The 18385-nt window shown below is 40.5% G+C and overlaps 1 protein-coding gene across 6 annotated transcripts in view; it reads left to right on the top strand.

Annotated features, from left to right (window-relative positions):
- The window catches only part of PMFBP1 (polyamine modulated factor 1 binding protein 1), a 55687-nt gene that overhangs the window by 6274 nt on the left and 31028 nt on the right, over nt 1-18385 (top strand). For all 6 annotated transcript variants that reach the window (XM_070451068.1, XM_070451065.1, XM_070451066.1 and 3 more), the window contains exons 3-4: nt 2054-2209; nt 11342-11584. In XM_070451068.1, the coding sequence (XP_070307169.1) occupies nt 2054-2209; nt 11342-11584 (399 nt within the window). The remainder of the gene's footprint in view (nt 1-2053; nt 2210-11341; nt 11585-18385) is intronic.

Raw genomic sequence — 18385 nt, 5'->3', positions numbered from 1 at the left:
CTGACATTGAGGTGTCCGATTCTCGTGGTTATTTCTGCCCCCTCCCACCCCGCCCCCAGCCTTGTACAGAGGTCTTTTAAACTGACCTGTCCAGCAAGGCTTGATTTATGATGTCCATAGCAGGTCTCCAGCTCCCCCTGGAAGTATGCCTTATAAAGCTCATACATTTAAGAAGTCAGCACAATCAGTGGGACGTGGTGGTGGAGCCCTGGCTACAGGGTCAGGAGAGCTGAACTTTCCTCTGCTAACCACCTATGGGACATTGGACACTATCACCTGATGAACCACTTTGCCATTTCTGGGCATTCATGCCTTCTGTGTGCTTTTGCACCTACAACTCTCTCAGAAGAATTGCCCTTGGGCATTTGGGGTCACTTTACTCACAAGAGCAGAAATCTGGAAGTCCTTGGGAGCTTACACCCCATGAGGCATCCCTTAACCATTGACTGGCCGATGCTGAGGCTGACGGCCCAGCTTTCATTGCATCTAATCAGGACAGACTCTAAGGTGTAACTTAGACCCTGGAGTTCCCTGTGGAATTAGGCTGAAGCCATCCCCACAAAACTTTGTCTGAAACTGTGCCCTTCCTTAGTTTCTTCTTCCCTGTCCTGCTTCCCCCACCTACTTGCTGATTTCTGTTGGGATTGTTTTCTTTAACAGATGCCATGAATCCTCACCTAAGAGCTTGCTCCAGGTAATTTACACAAGCAGGCACCTACTATAAAAGCGCCAGCCTCAGTTCCAGCATCTAAAACTCGGAGGTGGTGGTGCCTGTCCTCAAGAGTATCACAAAAAGTGTCCACAGTGATAGGACTAAAGCACTGGACAGGTTCACAGAGGGCTGCTTGCTAATCTCTTTTCACACCGTTGTCACCCACAACACTGGCAATGGAAGGTGGCATCCTATATGACAGAGTCCCCACCCCCTTTCTGTGGCTGTACGCCCTAACCCCACCCAAGCTACTATGCCCCACATTCTCTATTTTGATCTTGATCACTAATTTCCATCTGACCTAGCAGTAATTAACAAATCTTCTTGACTTATAATCAAAGACAGGGATCTTATGCAATCAGTCCAGGGATTTTACTTTCACTCCCATTGGTGTATGTCTCCAAAGAAAAACACAAGGTTTATACATGTAAAAAGTGTAAAGTGTGAGTCGCTCAGTCGTGTCCAACTCTTTGCAACTCCATGACTGTAGCCTGCCAGGCTCCTTTGTCCATGGAATTGTCCAGGCAAGAATACTGGAGTGGGTTGCCATTTCCTTCTCCAAGAGATCTTCCTGACTCAGGGATCGAACCCTGGTCTCCTGCAAGATTCTTTACAATCTGAGCCACCAGGGAAACCCAGATTTGTAGGTGCTGCTGCTGCCACTGCTAAGTCCCTTCAGTCGTGTCCGACTCTGTGCAACCCCATAGACAGCAGCCCACCAGGCTCCGCCATCCCTGGAATTCTCCAGGCAAGAACACTGGAGTGGGTTGCCATTTCCTTCTCCAGGAGATCTTCCTGACCCAGGGGTCGAACCCCAGTCTCCTGCATTACAGGCAGATTCTTTACTATCTCAGTCACCAGGGAAACACAGGTTTGTAGGTGAGGGAAGTCTTTAGTTTAGTGAGTAGAAGGGAAAGTGAAGAGACTTTTCAGAAGCCACATCAACTCCAGCACTGATTCACTAGAGTCTTGACAAGTCCATTTGACATCTCACTAGTTCATCTCATCAGTGGCAGAGCCATTAATATTATAGACAGCTCACCAGGTGCCTGGAGTTGTTTTAGGCACTGACTTTCTCTTGAAAGCAAGGGAAGCGTCTATGATGCACCCACAGCAGTGGGTGAAGATTAATTAATGTAAATAAGTAATTGTCTGAATAATGCAGAGCACTCAGACACCTCGCAAATGGATACTGTGTAAATGTTACACAAGATGAGTAATAACAGCAAAGGGCTGATGTACAAATTTCCGGCAAATTTAAAGTCTCTGTCAACCAGTGAACGAAAGTAAGCATTTTCTTGATAGTTCATAATTGATGCTTTTGTTTCTCTGACTGCCGAGGTGGGGGAGAGAGACAGAGACATAAGCAGTCTGAACAGCAAGCTCTTGAGCCTGCAAGCTGACATCAAGAATCTACACAATGTCTGCAAGAGACAGGGGAAGACCTTGCAGGAGAATCAGCTCTGTGTGGAAGAGGCCATGATGAACAGCAGCCACGTAAGGGATTCACCGTCCACTTACCACCTCTGCTCCCTCTGTTTCTACTTCTGCCTCCTTGGGTAGGAGAAATAATAGAAAGTTCTCCCACTGGTCATTCAAGAGCACTTACTGAGCAAACAATGAGAGAGAACTACACACACACACACACACACACACACACACACACACACAAATGCCATCCCTGCCCTGAGGACTTTTCAGTGTAGCTATCTTATCTCCAAGGTCATTTACATCTGAGCTCTTTTCTTTACCTGGTCTTTCACACTGAATTAGCAGCACCTGAGGTCCATTGCCCTTTAAAAAAAAGCCAGATCATAGTTATGTAGTTATGTAAAGAGAATCAGTTCTAATGAGGTGGATGAAACTGGAGCCCATTATACAGAGTGAAGTAAGCCAGAAAGATATAAACACCAATACAGTACACTAACGCATATATATGGAATTTAGAAAGATGGTAACGATAACCCTGTATGCGAGACAGAAAAAGAGACACAGATGTATAGAACAGACTTTTGGACTCTATGGGAGAAGGCGAGGGTGGGATGATCTGAGAGAACAGCATCAAAACATGTATATTATCAAGTGTGAAACAGATCGCCAGTCCAGGTTGGATGCATGAGACAAGTGCTCAGGGCTGCTGCACTGGGAAGACCCAGAGGGATGGGATGGGGAGGGAGGTGGGAGGGGGGATTGGGATGGGAAACACATGTAAATCCATGGCTGATTCATGTCAATGTATGGCAAAAACCACTACAGTATTATAAAGTAATTAGCCTCCAACTAATAAAAATAATTGGGAGAAAAAAAAGAGAATAGCATCTCTTAAAGGATTTTACTTTATTTTTTGGCCGAGTCTTGTGGCTTGTGGAGTCTTCGTTTCCCAACCAGAGATTGAACCTGTACTCCCTGCCTGGGGAGTGCAGAGTCTTAACCATTGGACTGCCAGGGAATTCTCTTAATGGATTTTGGACAAACTTCTACATCACCCATGAAAATAGCAGCCATTCCACCTGCTCTGAAGTGTCACTTCCTGTCAGTGCAGCAGGAGCTCTTTATTGCCACACCTGCAGCTCTCTGCCTACAAGCTTTACTTCTGGATACAGGAGCCCAGTCATAGGACAAGCTGAAGTTCAGAAGAATTAATGCCCCTAGAAGCAGCCCTAAACCAGTGACTGATGGGGAGAGGGCTGATTAGCAACCCATTTCCCTTACCCTATCTCACTGGAAATAACTCCAGGCACATTCTTTGCTCTCTCCTGGAGTTCCTCAACAGGGCCCAGTACCAGGTGCCCACAGTGGCAACTAGGTTGGCCTCCTTTCACAGCTTCCTTCCCTGCCTTGTTCATTTCCCTACTCCAGTCCCTGAGTTTCCTAAAATCACCTTCCACACAAGCTACTTACTCGATGCCTGGTTCCTTGTCATAGGACTTGCTTCCAGAGGTGCCCAAGCCATGATACACTTGTCCTGAACATGTGTGAGCAGGAGGATCTCCTGGCATGGTCATCTTTCTTGAGACTCTGATTTTGAATTAACCTCCTAGGCAACTCATCAGCTGAGGCAACTTCCCTTCATCCTGAGGTTTTCTCTTTTTGGAAACTCCAGCTCTAAGCTCTTTAAACCAGTCTCTAAATTTATGCCCACAAGCTGGGGAGCCAGCTGGGAGATGTTTTCCCAGAGTTTTCTAAACACTTTGTGTCTCCAAGAACTCCTAACTTGCAGTCATCATTTCTACTTAGGGACTTAAGTTTTTGGTGGACATAAGGCAGGTACAAGTTGCACAGATCTGTTGCCAGACCTCCAAGTTAGCCTCCTAGGTGCAGTCAAGGATCTGGTCTCTCCTAATTGAGAGAGTTACAGTTAATTAGAACTCTGTTAAGAGATCTCCCAGGACCCTTACCACCTCCCTATAGAAACCACAAATTGTTCCTCTGTGATGCCCTAAAAATGTTAAAAGCAAAGCAATTTTTTTTTTTCAATTCTACCTTTTCTTACTGAGCACTACTGTCCTTTGGAGAAGAGCATGGCAACCTACTCCAGTATTCTTGCCTGGAAAATCCCATGGACAGAGGAGCCTGGTGGGCTATAGTCCATAGGGTTGCACAGAGTTGGACATGACTGAAGCAACTTAGCACGGCAGTATTGGCCTCTCTGCAGTAAGTCACAAATATAGAAAAATTCATTGTTTCCCTAAATGGATCCCAGGAAGGATATTACCGTAATTTTTTTTCTAAATATTAGCATTTTAGGATATTTTCACCATTACTGTTGCAAGTTTATTCCCCCAGTCAGGGAAAGTCATGTGGCTTATAAATGTACCTGGCAACTTGGAGGGAGAAAGGTATTAAGTCACATTTTATTATTCTAATTGCCCCAAAGAAAGTCTAACAGCTTGAAACAAGCTTTAAAACAGGCTCTTTTTTTTCCCCCCAGTACGTGGGGCTGAATTTAAATTGCAGACTACGCATACAAATACACAATTAGATGTAGACTTACACTCATCCACTCAGAAAGCCCCTGCAAGATCTGCCTTCCACAAGGAAATATAATATGGAAACAAAGGAGGAACCCAAGGCTTTCTGAAATTTTGACTAATATCTGACAAGGAGCTGGAGAAATAAGCAAGATGTTCAGAACACAGTTATGCAAAAAAAAATTAAAATATGACATCAGATGTTGTGTGTGTAAAAGAGACAGGCAAGGTGACCTTGTAAATCAAGAATACTTTGTGCTCCAAGTCCCAGGAACAGAGAGAGCTGGGCCTGAGGTAAGCAAGTCAGATGCCTAGGGTGCAAAATGTCGGGGGCTCTCATTATTTTTTTTAACTTTTATTTATTTATTCTTGGCTGCACTGGGTCTTCGTTGCTGCCCATGGCTTCCTCTAGTTGCGGCAAGTGAGGGCTACTATTCTTGGGGTGCACAGTCTTCTCATTGTATGTCCTCTGTTGTTTCAGAGTCTCAGCTCTAGGGCTCATGGGCTCAGTAGTTGTAGCACATGGGGCTCAGTTGCCCTGAGGCATGTGGAATCCTCCCAGACCAGGGATCAAACCCGTGTACCCTGCATTGACAGGTGGATTCTTAACCACTGGATCACCAGGGAAGTACAAGGGCACTCATTCTTTAGGTGCCAACCCTGTACTTGTTCAGTCCTAAGATTGAACGCCTCCTTAAGATGTGCCCATCACTTACCTTACCCTAGTCCCAACCCTGGGATGAACCTCTCTAGTGATATAAGACTAAATTAGGCTTACAAGGGAAATATCTCACTTCCCACCTCAAAGATACGGAAAGGAGTTCTGACAACGACTGGGAAAAGATGGGGCTTTTTCTCTTAAATGAAGAAAAATCATCAAGGATTCAGTTTTCAGAGCACTGCCAACCTGAGACAGAAACTAGAAAAGAGAATAAAATGGTTAAAAAGTATTTTGAAAAGCTGGCTTTGGGCAAAGCAGCAGGGCCTGATGATATACTTGGAACAGTACTTAAGGAATTGGCAGGTGTTATTACATAGCTGCTAGCGATTATTTTTGAGAACTCAAGAGAATAAAGAAAGTCCCTGCAGACTGAAAAAGGGTAAATGAAGTGCTCATCTTTTTAAAAAGGGAAAAAGGACAATCTCGGTAATTATAGACCTGTCAGCTTAACTTCAATATCAGGGAAAATATAGAACTTAACATCAATCAATTAGCATCAACTCGAAAACCACCAAGTATTGGGTGGAAACCAACATGATTTTTCAAAAGGTGAAATCATGCCAGGCCAATTAATTTCCTTCTGTGATCAAGTGGCCACATAAGCAAGGAGGGAGCAATAGCTATAATCTCTTTGACCACAAGGAGGGCTGAAAAGTAGTCTAAATATGAGAACAGGTTCCTACAGGTGGCCAGGTCCTCTGTCTTTTAAGACAGCTGAATCCTGGACAGAAATCAATCTGAGAAACATTGGCAGACCAGATGGCCTCCAGTATCATGTCCAACTCTGAATGGTCATTTTAAGAACTAGTCTTACTTCCGTAAGATTATTTCCAACTTGCTCAATTTCTCCAGATTTCAGTTTAAAGGTCAAAGCAGAATCTAATAAAATATCTGCCTTCACTATAAAGAAATTTTTTAAAAAAGAAGACAGAAGCAGCAGGAAATGCATTGATGCCTTTGTGACATGGCTTCTTGGTACAAATATAAGTGAAATTCAGGCTTAATCTATAGCATGTCATTTTCTATTCATTTAGAATTAAGAAAAATAACCTTTTGAATACCTAAGGATAAATGAGTAGAAATTTAATAGGTCTCAAATAAGTCTAGGCATTTCTCCAAGTCTTTGAAATTTGATTCCTTTAAACCCATAGGTATCTACAGTGTGCAAATGTTTAAAATCTTCATCCAAGAAAACTCTAGTTTCTCTGCAGGTATGAGCAGTTCTTGGATCTTTATTGCCAGACAAATTAGGTCAGGTGCTACCTTTGCCCTATACTGAAAAATTTTAGTGAACTCTCATCATCTGGTCCATCTATCATATTACCTAAAACCAAAATTAAACCCAGAAGGTTGAACACGACCTCTGATGAAAGGATATTATTACCAATTTGCCAGTATCACTGCCAGGTTGCTAAGCTTCACACTAGGAAGAGTCTCTCTTTACCCACAAGAGGCTTTAAAGTCAAAGAACAATTATGAACACACCGAAGTATAGATCATGTGCTCGGAGGGGAAGCCCTAAGGAAAGAGTTTGGCTTGTTTTAAAAAGAAGAGCATTTCTTTTATTCTTTTGGGTAATGAAGAGAAAACGGGGATGTGGAAATAAGGGGAGGCAGAGAAAGAATATACAATGAGGAGACTGGTCAGTTTTCAACTGGGGCACACACATCTGGCAGTAGAGTGGCAGGTCCAAATCAACAATTGCACAGAAGTTCTAGGAGGACCAGGACTCCGCTTTCTTAATTTTTAGAGATCAAGCCACCTTCAACAAAGCTAAGAGAAGCAGGACTGGAGCAAAATAGATTGTAAGTAGGTGCTTTACTGAAATAAGCCCTTCTGCAATAACCATACCCCAGGTGTTCACACCTTTGCTTTAGTTCTACCCACATTAAGTATTTATCCATGACCATATCTTTCTCCAAGTAGCTCCCCACCCCACAGTTTCACCTAAATAGACTGAGGACTTGGGCTCCTGAGAACCTCCCGCTTGCATGTTTGTGTTCATGCACACGTGAGCATGAGCACACACACACACACACATCACTCCCAAGCCCCTTCCCTCTGAACCTCATTCACAGGTGAGTTGTAAGAATAGCACCATTCTTATCTTGAAAAGAATGAAAACACTTAATTTAAAACATTTATTGTAAATGTTGGCAATTGTAGCAGAGTAAATAAAAAATTCAACTTTGTTTGGCCTAGAAAAGAAGTCTCATCCACTTCCCTCTGGCCACATACACCAAATGTTCAGGTCAAGGGTTCAGCTTGTCTTTGTCTGGGAATTCTTTTGCCTGCTGACCATTATGGTCCATTTTCTGTCTTCTCTTTCAGGTTGAACTGACACAATCTGCTGTTGTCTTTCTGGTTCTGAACTGGGTTGAGCCTCCCTGACCTTATCTGTGCTGCCCCTACCCACTCTCACTAGAGAAGATTTTTTCCTTTTGGGTGCCAGCTCTTACTGAAGTAATCTCTTTAAATTTCCATCTCTCCAGGACTTCCCTGGTGGCTCAGCAGTTAAGATCCGTGCTTCCAATGCAGGGTGCACCAGTTCAGTCCCTGGTTGGGAACTAATGTCCCACATGCCATATGACACAGTCAAAAATAAAATAAAAACAAATAAAACTCCATCTCTCCAATTACTCAAACCAAAACCATGGAATCATTCTGCCTTGGATGACCATTATCTCCCCTCATTCCACATCTAATGCAGAAGCAAATCCTGTGGAGTCTACTTTCAAACATGCATCTAAAATCCAGCCACTTGCCCCAGCTTTTACCTTGGTCCATGCTGCTGTCCCTTCTCACCTGGATTCTTGCAGCAGCCTCCTTGCTGGTCTCCCCACTTCTGTCTTTGGCTCCCTACAGTTTGTTTTCAATATAATGGCCAGTGTGTCTTTTGTGACATCTACAGGAGATCACGTCACTCCTCCGCTCAGTACCGCCAATGGCCCTTCATCTCCCTAAAAGGAAAAGTTAAGGATTTTAAGGATGGCCTACATGGTCCTGAAAGACCTCTCCTCCCTTTCCTTTCTCTCCTCATCGGGTACCACTCTCCCCTTACTTTCTCTGCTCCAGCCTGAACAAAGTGGCTCCTCAAACACCATTAGGCACCTCCTACCTCCAGGTCTTAGCACTTGCTATTACTTCTGTCTGGAGTGTTCCTGTTGTACGTTCCCACCAGGCTTCTTCCTTGACTGTCTTAACTCAGATGTCACCTTCTCAGTGTGGTCCTCCATGAGAACACTTAATTCAAAATTACAACTGTGTCCATCTTGGCATTCCTCATCTCCCTCCGCTGCTTTATTCTCCTCCATAGCACTTTTTCCTCTTAATAAACTACATAATTTACTTCTTTAATTTGCTACCTCTCTCTCTCTCTCATTCCCTCTCTCTCTCTCCCTCCACATATCTCCCCCACCAGTAGATGCAGACCTCACGAAGGCAGAGATTCTGTTTTATAAACTTCTGTATCCCCATGAACTAGTAGAGTGCTTGGCACATAGGAGGTGTACCCTAATATTTGCTGAACAAATTAATTCAATGAAAATATGACATTCACATGACAGATGTTAATGCTCATAGCTGTATTATTCATAATAACCCAAACCTGAAACAATCCAAATATCCATTAACTGGTGAACAGATAAACAAAATATGGTATAGTCACACTGTTCAGCAGTAAAAATGAACAGAATACTGATTCTTGGTACAGCCTGCATGAACCTCAAAAACATTATGCTAAGCGAAAGAAGCCAGACACAAAAGATGACATATTATACAATTCCACTTATATGAAATGTCTGAAAAGGGCAAATCCATAGAGACAGAAAGCAGATTAGTGGTTGCCTGGAGCTGGGGTAGGAATGGGAGTGACAAATGGGCATGAGGGAATTTTCGAGCTGATGGAAATATTCTAAAACTGGATTGTAATAATGGTTGTACAACCCTATAAATTTGCTACAAATCATTGAATTGTACACTTACAGTATTTGAATTTGATGACATATAGAGAAGATGCTGATAAAACTGTAAAAAAAATTTAATTTTAGAAAAGTCTGAAAGTACTCTGTTAATTGGGCCAAGGCCACAAGCTCAAATTTTTGGGAGCCAATTTTTATGTCTTTCTTTCGTTCAATACCTGGCTGTGTATGAATCTCTAATCTAGGCCCTGTACGAGTAGACATGACCCCTGACCTTCAGAAATTAATGGTCTAATTAAAAGATAAGATGCACAGAGATCATTACAATGCAAGGCAGAATGTGAAATGCCACATTAAGGACGTGCCCAGAAAGGCTATGGTATTGGTGCAAATACAACTTTTCAGGGAAAACAAGAAAGAAAGCAGGATTTGGACGGGGTTTTAAACAATAAATAGGAAGACAATAAGCAGAGAAAAGAATTAGGGATGCCTACAAGCTATCTTCTTCATCCACCTCTCCTTCACAAGTCACCATGTTACCAAAAGTGGGACCTGGCTGCTTACCACTCTAAAACCAATACTTGAGAGGCAAGGTTGGTGAAAGCAAAGTTTTCTGTATGTGAGAGGCCAGCAACAGGGGAGGAAGGTGGGCAGACTCCTGCCACTGACAATCAGTGGGCAAGAGCTTTTAAAGTGGAGTTTCAGGGATATATAGGTGGAGGAAAGGTGCTACATACAGAAACAGCACCATCAGCTCTGACAATCATCTTGAAATTGGTCATGCAGTGGTCTGATCAAGCGTCATCTTGATTGTTTAAAGTACAGTTGATCTTCAGTTCCAGGGTTGGTTGGTTCCCATTTCTTTGAGGCCAGTTCTCAGAATTGTGGCAGCTTATGTCATGGCTATAGTCTGGTCATCATGTAGTTAACTTCTTCCACCTGGTGGGGGTTTCAGTATCTACAAGACAGCTCACAGGATATGGCTCAGAATATTATCTATAGCCCTTGAGAAGGAACTAAAGGTCCTTGACTTTGTTTAATGACTAAGCTATTATGGTTTGGTCTTGTTGGACTACTTTCCTTTGCTTCTGCATTTTCTCACTTCTCTGATTAAACTTATGCTTAAGCTAAAGTTTTTCTACAGACAAAAGACAGGTGGAGGACATGGAGGAGAAGGACCATAGGGGCCTGCTTCTGTTTCAACTGGGAATGTTGGGCGAGAAAATATAGACGCATCAGTGCAAAGACCTCAGTTGTACCAGAATAAACAACTCAGGGATGTGTCCTATGAGCAGAATACCTGATACACTGTAGGTGCTCAACATATGCTTATGGAATGAATGAATGAAAATTTAAGTGGGGTCAGCAGCATTTCAGGTTGACTGTGGACTGGCAGGGAGAGATCTCTCTCTCTCTCTCTCTCTCTCACACACACACACACACACACATACACACACATACAGACACACACATACTCAGCAACTGCAAGCTCATATCTGCCTTCAAGAGGAGACAGAGTCAGTGCTCAGATGTGCCTTAGCAATATCTCTGCCTCCTGTTCCCCGGCATTCCAGAAAGCTGTTTCTCCAAGAGTTTGTCCTTTTATTTGGGCATTTTTAATAATCAAGTTTAGTCCAAGAACCATAACCAGAAATCCATTCCCTTCCAGGTCAATTGTGTTTTCTTTTTACATGAAGACAAAACATAAGCATATTATCGAGTGTATCTTTATAGTGCTCTCTAGGTCCCTTTCGTGTGTGTGTTTTCTTCTGACCTACATAATAGGAATGGTATATGTAAATAGTAGGAAGGAACTATGGTTTTTTCCTTCTTTTAAATTCTTCATACAGAGTGAAAGTACAAAGTAATGCTTCATTGTGAACAGAGTGAAACATTTAATAAGTGCTCTGGAGATGAAAAGACAAAAGGGTGAATAAATGGATGTGAATGGTTGAGGAAATGAAAAAAAAATCAAAGAATGAATGCCTGCTTGGTGACAATCTTTACTCAATTGCAGAGTAAGAAGCCAGCTTTAGCATTTGAGGAGTCACACATGGATTTTGAGCCCAATAAGCAGTGTCATCTAAGGCAACTCCAACAACTCAAGAAAAAGCTGCTGGCCTTTCAGCAAGAACTGGAGTTTCGCACCGAGGAGTTGCAGACTTCTTACTGTTCCCTCTTGCAGTATCAGTCCGTCCTGGAGAAGCAGACTTCCGACCTGGTTATTCTCCACCATCACTGCAAGATGAAAGAAGATGAGGTATAGATAAAGTAACTATGGAAGTGTCCTATATGACCATGTACCTACAGAAATCAGGTCAAAACTACTAGAAAGCAAGTAGTGGACTTAGAGGAGAGCTTCACATCTTGAGCAGATTTTATCAACTTTCCCTCTTTAATTCTTTGATTTCTTTGAAACTGAACAGAGGGAACTAAACAGAATGACATAACTGGGTGAGAGGTCCAGTATTAATGCATGTGGGGTATGTGGTATGTGTGTACGTGTGTGGGGTATATGTGTGCACATGCACATATATGTATGTGGTGTGCGTGGAGGCTTATCATCTCCATTCTATTACCATGGCAATTTAAATGCAAAAGACTCTAGGTCTCTAAGGGTTATGAAAGAGGTATAAAGTCCACTAAATCAATCATTTTTTTTTAGAAAAATCAGATTTCAATCATATATAAATTTCTGGCACTTGCACAGTGGATAAGATAACCAGATGTTGAGTCTGAGTTAATCACTGAGAGTACCTCATCAGTCATTTTTGCAGACTGGAGTTTTATATCAAGTAGACTTAAGTACATTCTGGATATTCATTTCTATTCATGTCCAGGATGGTATTTTTTTTTTTAACCAAAGTATATCATCTTTATAGAATCCCAAGTAAATTACAAAGACAAAAGCCTTAGAACTAAAATCAGTTGGGCAGTGATAGCACTAGCAGTAGCAAAACCATGGGTTTGAAGTAATGGAACAGGCAGCCTCCTCTGGCATTTTCCTCCTCTGCCTTTAGAGATAAAATTCCAAGGGCTGTCTTGAGTGGTGCTATTACTTAATGACTAACTCCAGGGAATTTATGAAGGGCCTCGAAGAAACATGGAATTTTTTTTTAAAGGAAATATTATGACCAATGAGAATTTTCTGTAAAGGCTTGGGTGGGAAAGGAACAAAGGTTATTCTACAAAATGTAATCTGGGACAAAGCCTGCGAGCAACCATGGCTTAATAAAGCTAATGCAAAGCTGTATTAAAACTGGCTAGTTCATCCTAACTTAAACAAGAGTCCAGCCTGAATAAAGTGACTCTGAATTATTAGTAGTTGGGATTCTATTTAGCTTCATATAACAGAAAACCCCAAAGCAATAGTGTCTTAAATACAATAGCTAGACACTGTTGTTTTTAAAGACACTGGACACCAGACAATGAATGACAGTAGTCTTGAGAAATGGGAAACAAATGAGGTGAGCACTACTATTGTCCTTGGCTTATTGTTTCGAGTTTCTAGTCCATGACACAAAAAAGAGAATCTGGGAGAGTCTGGTAGACTCCCTTACTTGAAGGGGATTGTGTAAGTATCCCAAAAGACTAAGTTTTTACAGTTCATAAGTAACAGAGAAGATCGTGTTGCACAGAAAGAGAACGCTGGGGATCAACAGATCTTTCTTTAGTAATCAGAAAATCCAAAAAATTTATCAAGCTAGACTTGTATATCTAGTGGAAAGATGTTTCAAAAACAAAAGTAAAATAAAGACTTTTTATTTAAAAAAATAAAAAATAAAATAGTTAACTTCTATGACATAAAATAAGAGAGAGGTAGTCTAGGACCGCTACCTGTGTCCTGTCTTTCGGTTTCACCATCATTAGCTGAAAGCTTCCATTTTCCAGGTCACCTAAGATGGCTGCTGGAGCACCAACCTTTACATCTTTGTTCCAAATAATCAGGGTGAGGGTAGGAGATAGGGTGGAGAGAGAAAGGCACACCCCTCCCTTTTATTTTTTTTTAATTATTTATTTTACTTTACAACATTGTATTGGTTTTGCCATACATTGACTTGAATCCGCCATGGGTGTACATGTGCTCCCCATCCTGAAACCCCCCTCCTCCCTCCCTCCCCATCCCATCCCTCTGGGTCATCCCAGTGCACCAGCCCCGAGCATCCTGTATCATGCATCAAACCTGGACTGGTGATTCATTTCACATATGATAATTTACATGTTTCAATGCCATTCTCCCATATCATCCCACCCTCACCCTCTCCCACAGAGTCCAAAAGACTGTTCAACACATCTGTGTCTCTCTTGCTGTCTCGCATACAGGGTTATCATGACCATCTTTCTAAATTCCATATATATGCGTTAGTATGCGGTATTGGTGTTTTTCTTTCTGACTTACTTCACTCTGTATAATAGGCTCCAGTTTCATCCACCTCATTAGAACTGATTCAAATGGCTGAGTAATATTCCACTGTGTATATGTACCACAGCTTCCTTATCCATTCATCTGCTGATGGACATCTAGGTTGCTTCCATGTCCTGGCTATTATAAACAGTGCTGCGATGAACATTGGGGTACATGTGTCTCTTTCAATTTTGGTTTCTTCAGTGTGTATGCCCAGCAGTGGGATTGCTGGTCATATGGCAGTTCTATTTCCAGTTTTTTAAGGAATCTCCACACTGTTCTCCATAGTGGCTGTACTAGTTTGCATTCCCACCAACAGTGTAAGAGGGTTCCCTTTTCTCCACACCCTCTCCAGCATTTATTGCTTATAGACTTTTGGATAGCAGCCATTCTGACTGGCATGTAATGGTATCTCATGGTGGTTTTGATTTGCATTTCTCTGATAATGAGTGATGTTGAGCATCTTTTCATGTGTTTGTTAGCCATCTGTATGTCTTCTTTGGAGAAATGTCTGTTTAGTTCTTTGGCCCACTTTTTGATTGGGTCATTTATTTTTCTAGAATTGAGCTGCAGGAGTTGCTTGTATATTTTTGAGATTAATTCTTTGTCCATTGCTTCATTTGCTATTATTTTCTCCCATTCTGAAGACTGTCTTTTCACCTTGCTTATAGTTTCCTTTGTTGTGCAGAAGCCTTTAATATTAATTAGGTCCTATTGTTTATTTTTGCTTTTATTTCCAATATTCTGGGATGTGGGTCATAGAGGATCCTGCTGTGGTTTATGTCGGAGAGTGTTTTGCCTATGTTTTCCTCTAGGAGTTTAATAGTTTCTGGTCTTACATTTAGATCTTTAATCCATTTTGAATTTATTTCTGTGTATGGTGATAGAAAGTGTTCTAGTTTCATTCTTTTACAAGTGGTTGACCAGTTTTCCCCAGCACCACTTGTTAAAGAGATTGTCTTTTTTCCATTGTATATTCTTGCCTCCTTTGTCAAAGATAATGTGTCCATAGGTGTGTGGGTTTATCTCTGGGCTTTCTATTTTGTTCTGTTGATCTATATTTCTGTCTTTGTGCCAGTACCATACTGTCTTGATGACTGTGGCTTTGTAGTAGAGTCTGAAGTCAGGCACGTTGATTCCTCCAGTTCCATTCTTCTTTCTCAAGATTACTTTGGCTATTCGAGGTTTTTTGTATTTCCATACAAATTGTGAAATTATTTGTTCTAGTTCTGTGAAAAATACCGTTGGTAGCTTGATAGGGATTGCATTGAATCTATAGATTGCTTTGAGTAGTATACTCATTTTCACTATATTGATTCTTCTGATCCATGAACACGGTATATTTCTCCACCTATTTGTGTCCTCTTGATTTCTTTCATCAATGTTTTATAGTTTTCTATATATAGGTCTTTTGTTTCTTTAGGTAGATTTATTCCTAAGTATTTTATTCTTTTCATTGCAATGGTGAATGGAATTGTTTCCTTAATTTCTCTTTCTGTTTTCTCATTGTTAGTGTATAGGAATGCAAGGGATTTCTGTGTGTTAATTTTATATCCTGCAACTTTACTATATTCATTGATCAGCTCTAGTAATTTTCTGGTGGAGTCTTTAGGGTTTTCTATGTAGAGGATCATGTCATCTGCAAACAGTAAGAGTTTTACTTCTTCTTTTCCAATCTGGATTCCTTTTATTTCTTTTTCTGCTCTGATTGCTGTGGCCAAAACTTCCAAAACTATGTTGAATAGTAGTGGTGAGTGTGGGCACCGTTGTCTTGTTCCTGACTTTAGGGGAAATACTTTCAATTTTTCACCATTGAGGATAATGTTTGCTGAGGGTTTATCATATATAGCTTTTATTATGTTGAGGTATGTTCCTTCTATTCCTGCTTTTTGAAGGGTTTTTATCATAAATGGATGTTGAATTTTGTCAAAGGCTTTCTCTGCATCTATTGAGATAATCATATGGTTTTTATTTTTCAATTTGTTAATGTGGTGTATTCACATTGATTGATTTGCAGATATTGAAGAATCCTTGCATCCCTGGGATAAAGCCCACTTGGTCGTGATGTATGATCTTTTTAATATGTTGTTGGATTCTGTTTGCTAGAATTTTGTTAAGCATTTTTTGCATCTATGTTCATCAGTGATATTGGCCTATAGTTTTCTTTTTTTTGTGGCATCTTTGTCAGGTTTTGATATTAAGGTGATGGTGGCCTCATAGAAAGAGTTTGAAAGTTTACCTTCCTCTGCAATTTTCTGAAGAGTTTGAGTAGCATAGGTGTTAGTTCTTCTCTAAATTTTTGGTAGAATTCAGCTGTGAAGACGTCTGGTCCTGGGCTTTTGTTTGTTCGAAGATTTATGATTACAGTTTCAATTTCCGTGCTTATGATGGGTCTGTTGAGATTTTCTATTTCTTCCTGGTTCAATTTTGGAAAGTTGTACTTTTCTAAGAATTTGTCCATTTCTTCCAAGTTGTCCATTTTATTTGCATATTGTTGCTGATAATAGTCTCTTATGATTCTTTGTATTTCTGTGTTATCTGTTGTGATCTCTCCATTTTCATTTCTAATTTTGTTGATTTGATTTTTCTCCCTTTGTTTCTTGATGAGTCTGGCTAATGGTTTGTCAATTTTATTTACCTCTCAAAGAACCAGCTTTTGGTTCTGTTGATTTTTGCTATGGTCTCTTTTGCTTCTTTTCCTTTTATTTCTGCCCTAATTTTTAAGATTTCTTTCCTTCTACTAACCCTGGGGTTCATAGTTTCTTCCTTTTCAGGTTGCTTTAGGTGTAGGGTTAGGTTATTTATTTGACTTTTTTCTTGTTTCTTGAGGTAAGCCTGTATTGCTATGAACCTTCCCCTTAGCACTGCTTTTACAGTGTCCCATAGGTTTTGTGTTGTTGTGTTTTCATTTTCATTTGTTTCTATGCATATTTTTATTTCTTTTTTTTATTTCTTCTGTGATTTGTTGGTTGTTCAGCAGCGTGTTGTTCAGCCTCCATATATTGGAATTTTTAATAGTTTTCCTCCTGTAATTGACATCTAATCTTACTGCGTTGTGGTCACAAAAGATGCTTGGAATAATTTCAGTTTTTTTGAATTTACCTAGGCTAGATTTATGGCCCAGGATGTGATCTATCCTGGAGAAGGTTCCGTGTACACTTGAGAAAAAGGTGAAATTCATTGTTTTGGGGTGAAATGTCCTATAGATATCAATTAGGTCTAACTGGTCCATTGTATCATTTAAAGTTTGTGTGTCCTTGCTAATTTTCTGTTTTGTTGATCTATCCATAGGTGTGAGTGGAGTATTAAAGTCGCCCACTATTATTGTGTTGTTGTTAATTTCCCCTTTCATATTTGTTAACATTTGTCTTACATATTGTGGTGCTCCTTTGTTGGGTGCATATATATTTATGATTGTTATATCTTCTTGGATTGATCCTTTGATCATTATGTAGCGTCCATCTTTGTCTCTTTTCACAGCCTTTGTTTTAAAGTCTATTTTATCTGATATGAGTATTGCTACTCCTGCTTTCTTTTGGTCTCTATTTGCATGGAATATCTTTTTCCAGCCCTTCACTTTCAGTCTGTATGTGTCCCTTGTTTTGAGGTGGGTCTCTTGTAGACAACATATACAGGGGTCTTGCTTTTGTATCCATTCAGCCAGTCTTTGTCTTTTGGTTGGGGCATTCAACCCATTTACATTTAAGGTAATTATTGATAACTTTGATCCCGTTGCCATTTACTTTATTGTTTTGGGTTCGAGTTTATACACCCTTTCTGTGTTTCCTGTCTAGAGAAGATCCTTTAGCATTTGTTGAAGAGCTTGTTTGGTGGTGCTAAATTCTCTCAGCTTTTGCTTGTCTGTAAAGCTTTTTATTTCTCCTTCATATTTGAATGAGATCCTTGCTGGGTACAGTAATCTGAGCTGTAGTTTATTTTCTTTCATCACTTTAAGTATGTCCTGCCATTTCCTTCTGGCCTGAAGTGTTTCTGTTGAAAGATCAGCTGTTATCCTTATGGGAATCCCCTTGTGTATTTGTTGTTTTTCCCTTGCTGCTTTTAATATTTGTTCTTTGTGTTTGATCTTTGTTAATTTGATTAATATGTGTCTTGGGGTGTTTTGCCTTGGGTTTATCCTGTTTGGGACTCTCTGGGTTTCTTGGACTTGGGTGATTATTTCCTTCCCCATTTTAGGGAAGTTTTCAACTATTATCTCCTCAAGTATTTTCTCATGGTCTTTCTTTTTGTCTTCTTCTGGGACTCCTATGATTCGAATGTTGGGGTGTTTCACATTGTCTCAGAGGTCTCTGAGGTTGTCCTCATTTCTTTTAATTTTTTTTTCTTTTTTCTTCTCTATTTCATTTATTTCTACCATTCTATCTTCTACCTCACTTATCCTATCTTCTGCCTCTGTTATTCTACTGTTGGTTCCCTCCAGAGTGCTTTTGATCTCATTTATTGCATTATTCATTATATATTGACTCCTTTTTATTTCTTCTAGGTCTTTGTTAAACCTTTCTTGCATCTTCTCGATCCTTGTCTCCAGGCTATTTATCTGTAACTCCAATTTGCTTTCAAGATTTTGGATCATTTTCACTATCATTATTCGGAATTCTTTATCAGGTAGATTCCCTATCTCTTCCTCTTTTGTTTGGT

Source organism: Odocoileus virginianus, chromosome 20, assembly GCF_023699985.2.
Source record: "Odocoileus virginianus isolate 20LAN1187 ecotype Illinois chromosome 20, Ovbor_1.2, whole genome shotgun sequence".
Taxonomy (NCBI): Eukaryota; Metazoa; Chordata; class Mammalia; order Artiodactyla; family Cervidae; genus Odocoileus; species Odocoileus virginianus.
This window is presented reverse-complemented; position numbering and strand designations above follow the sequence as displayed.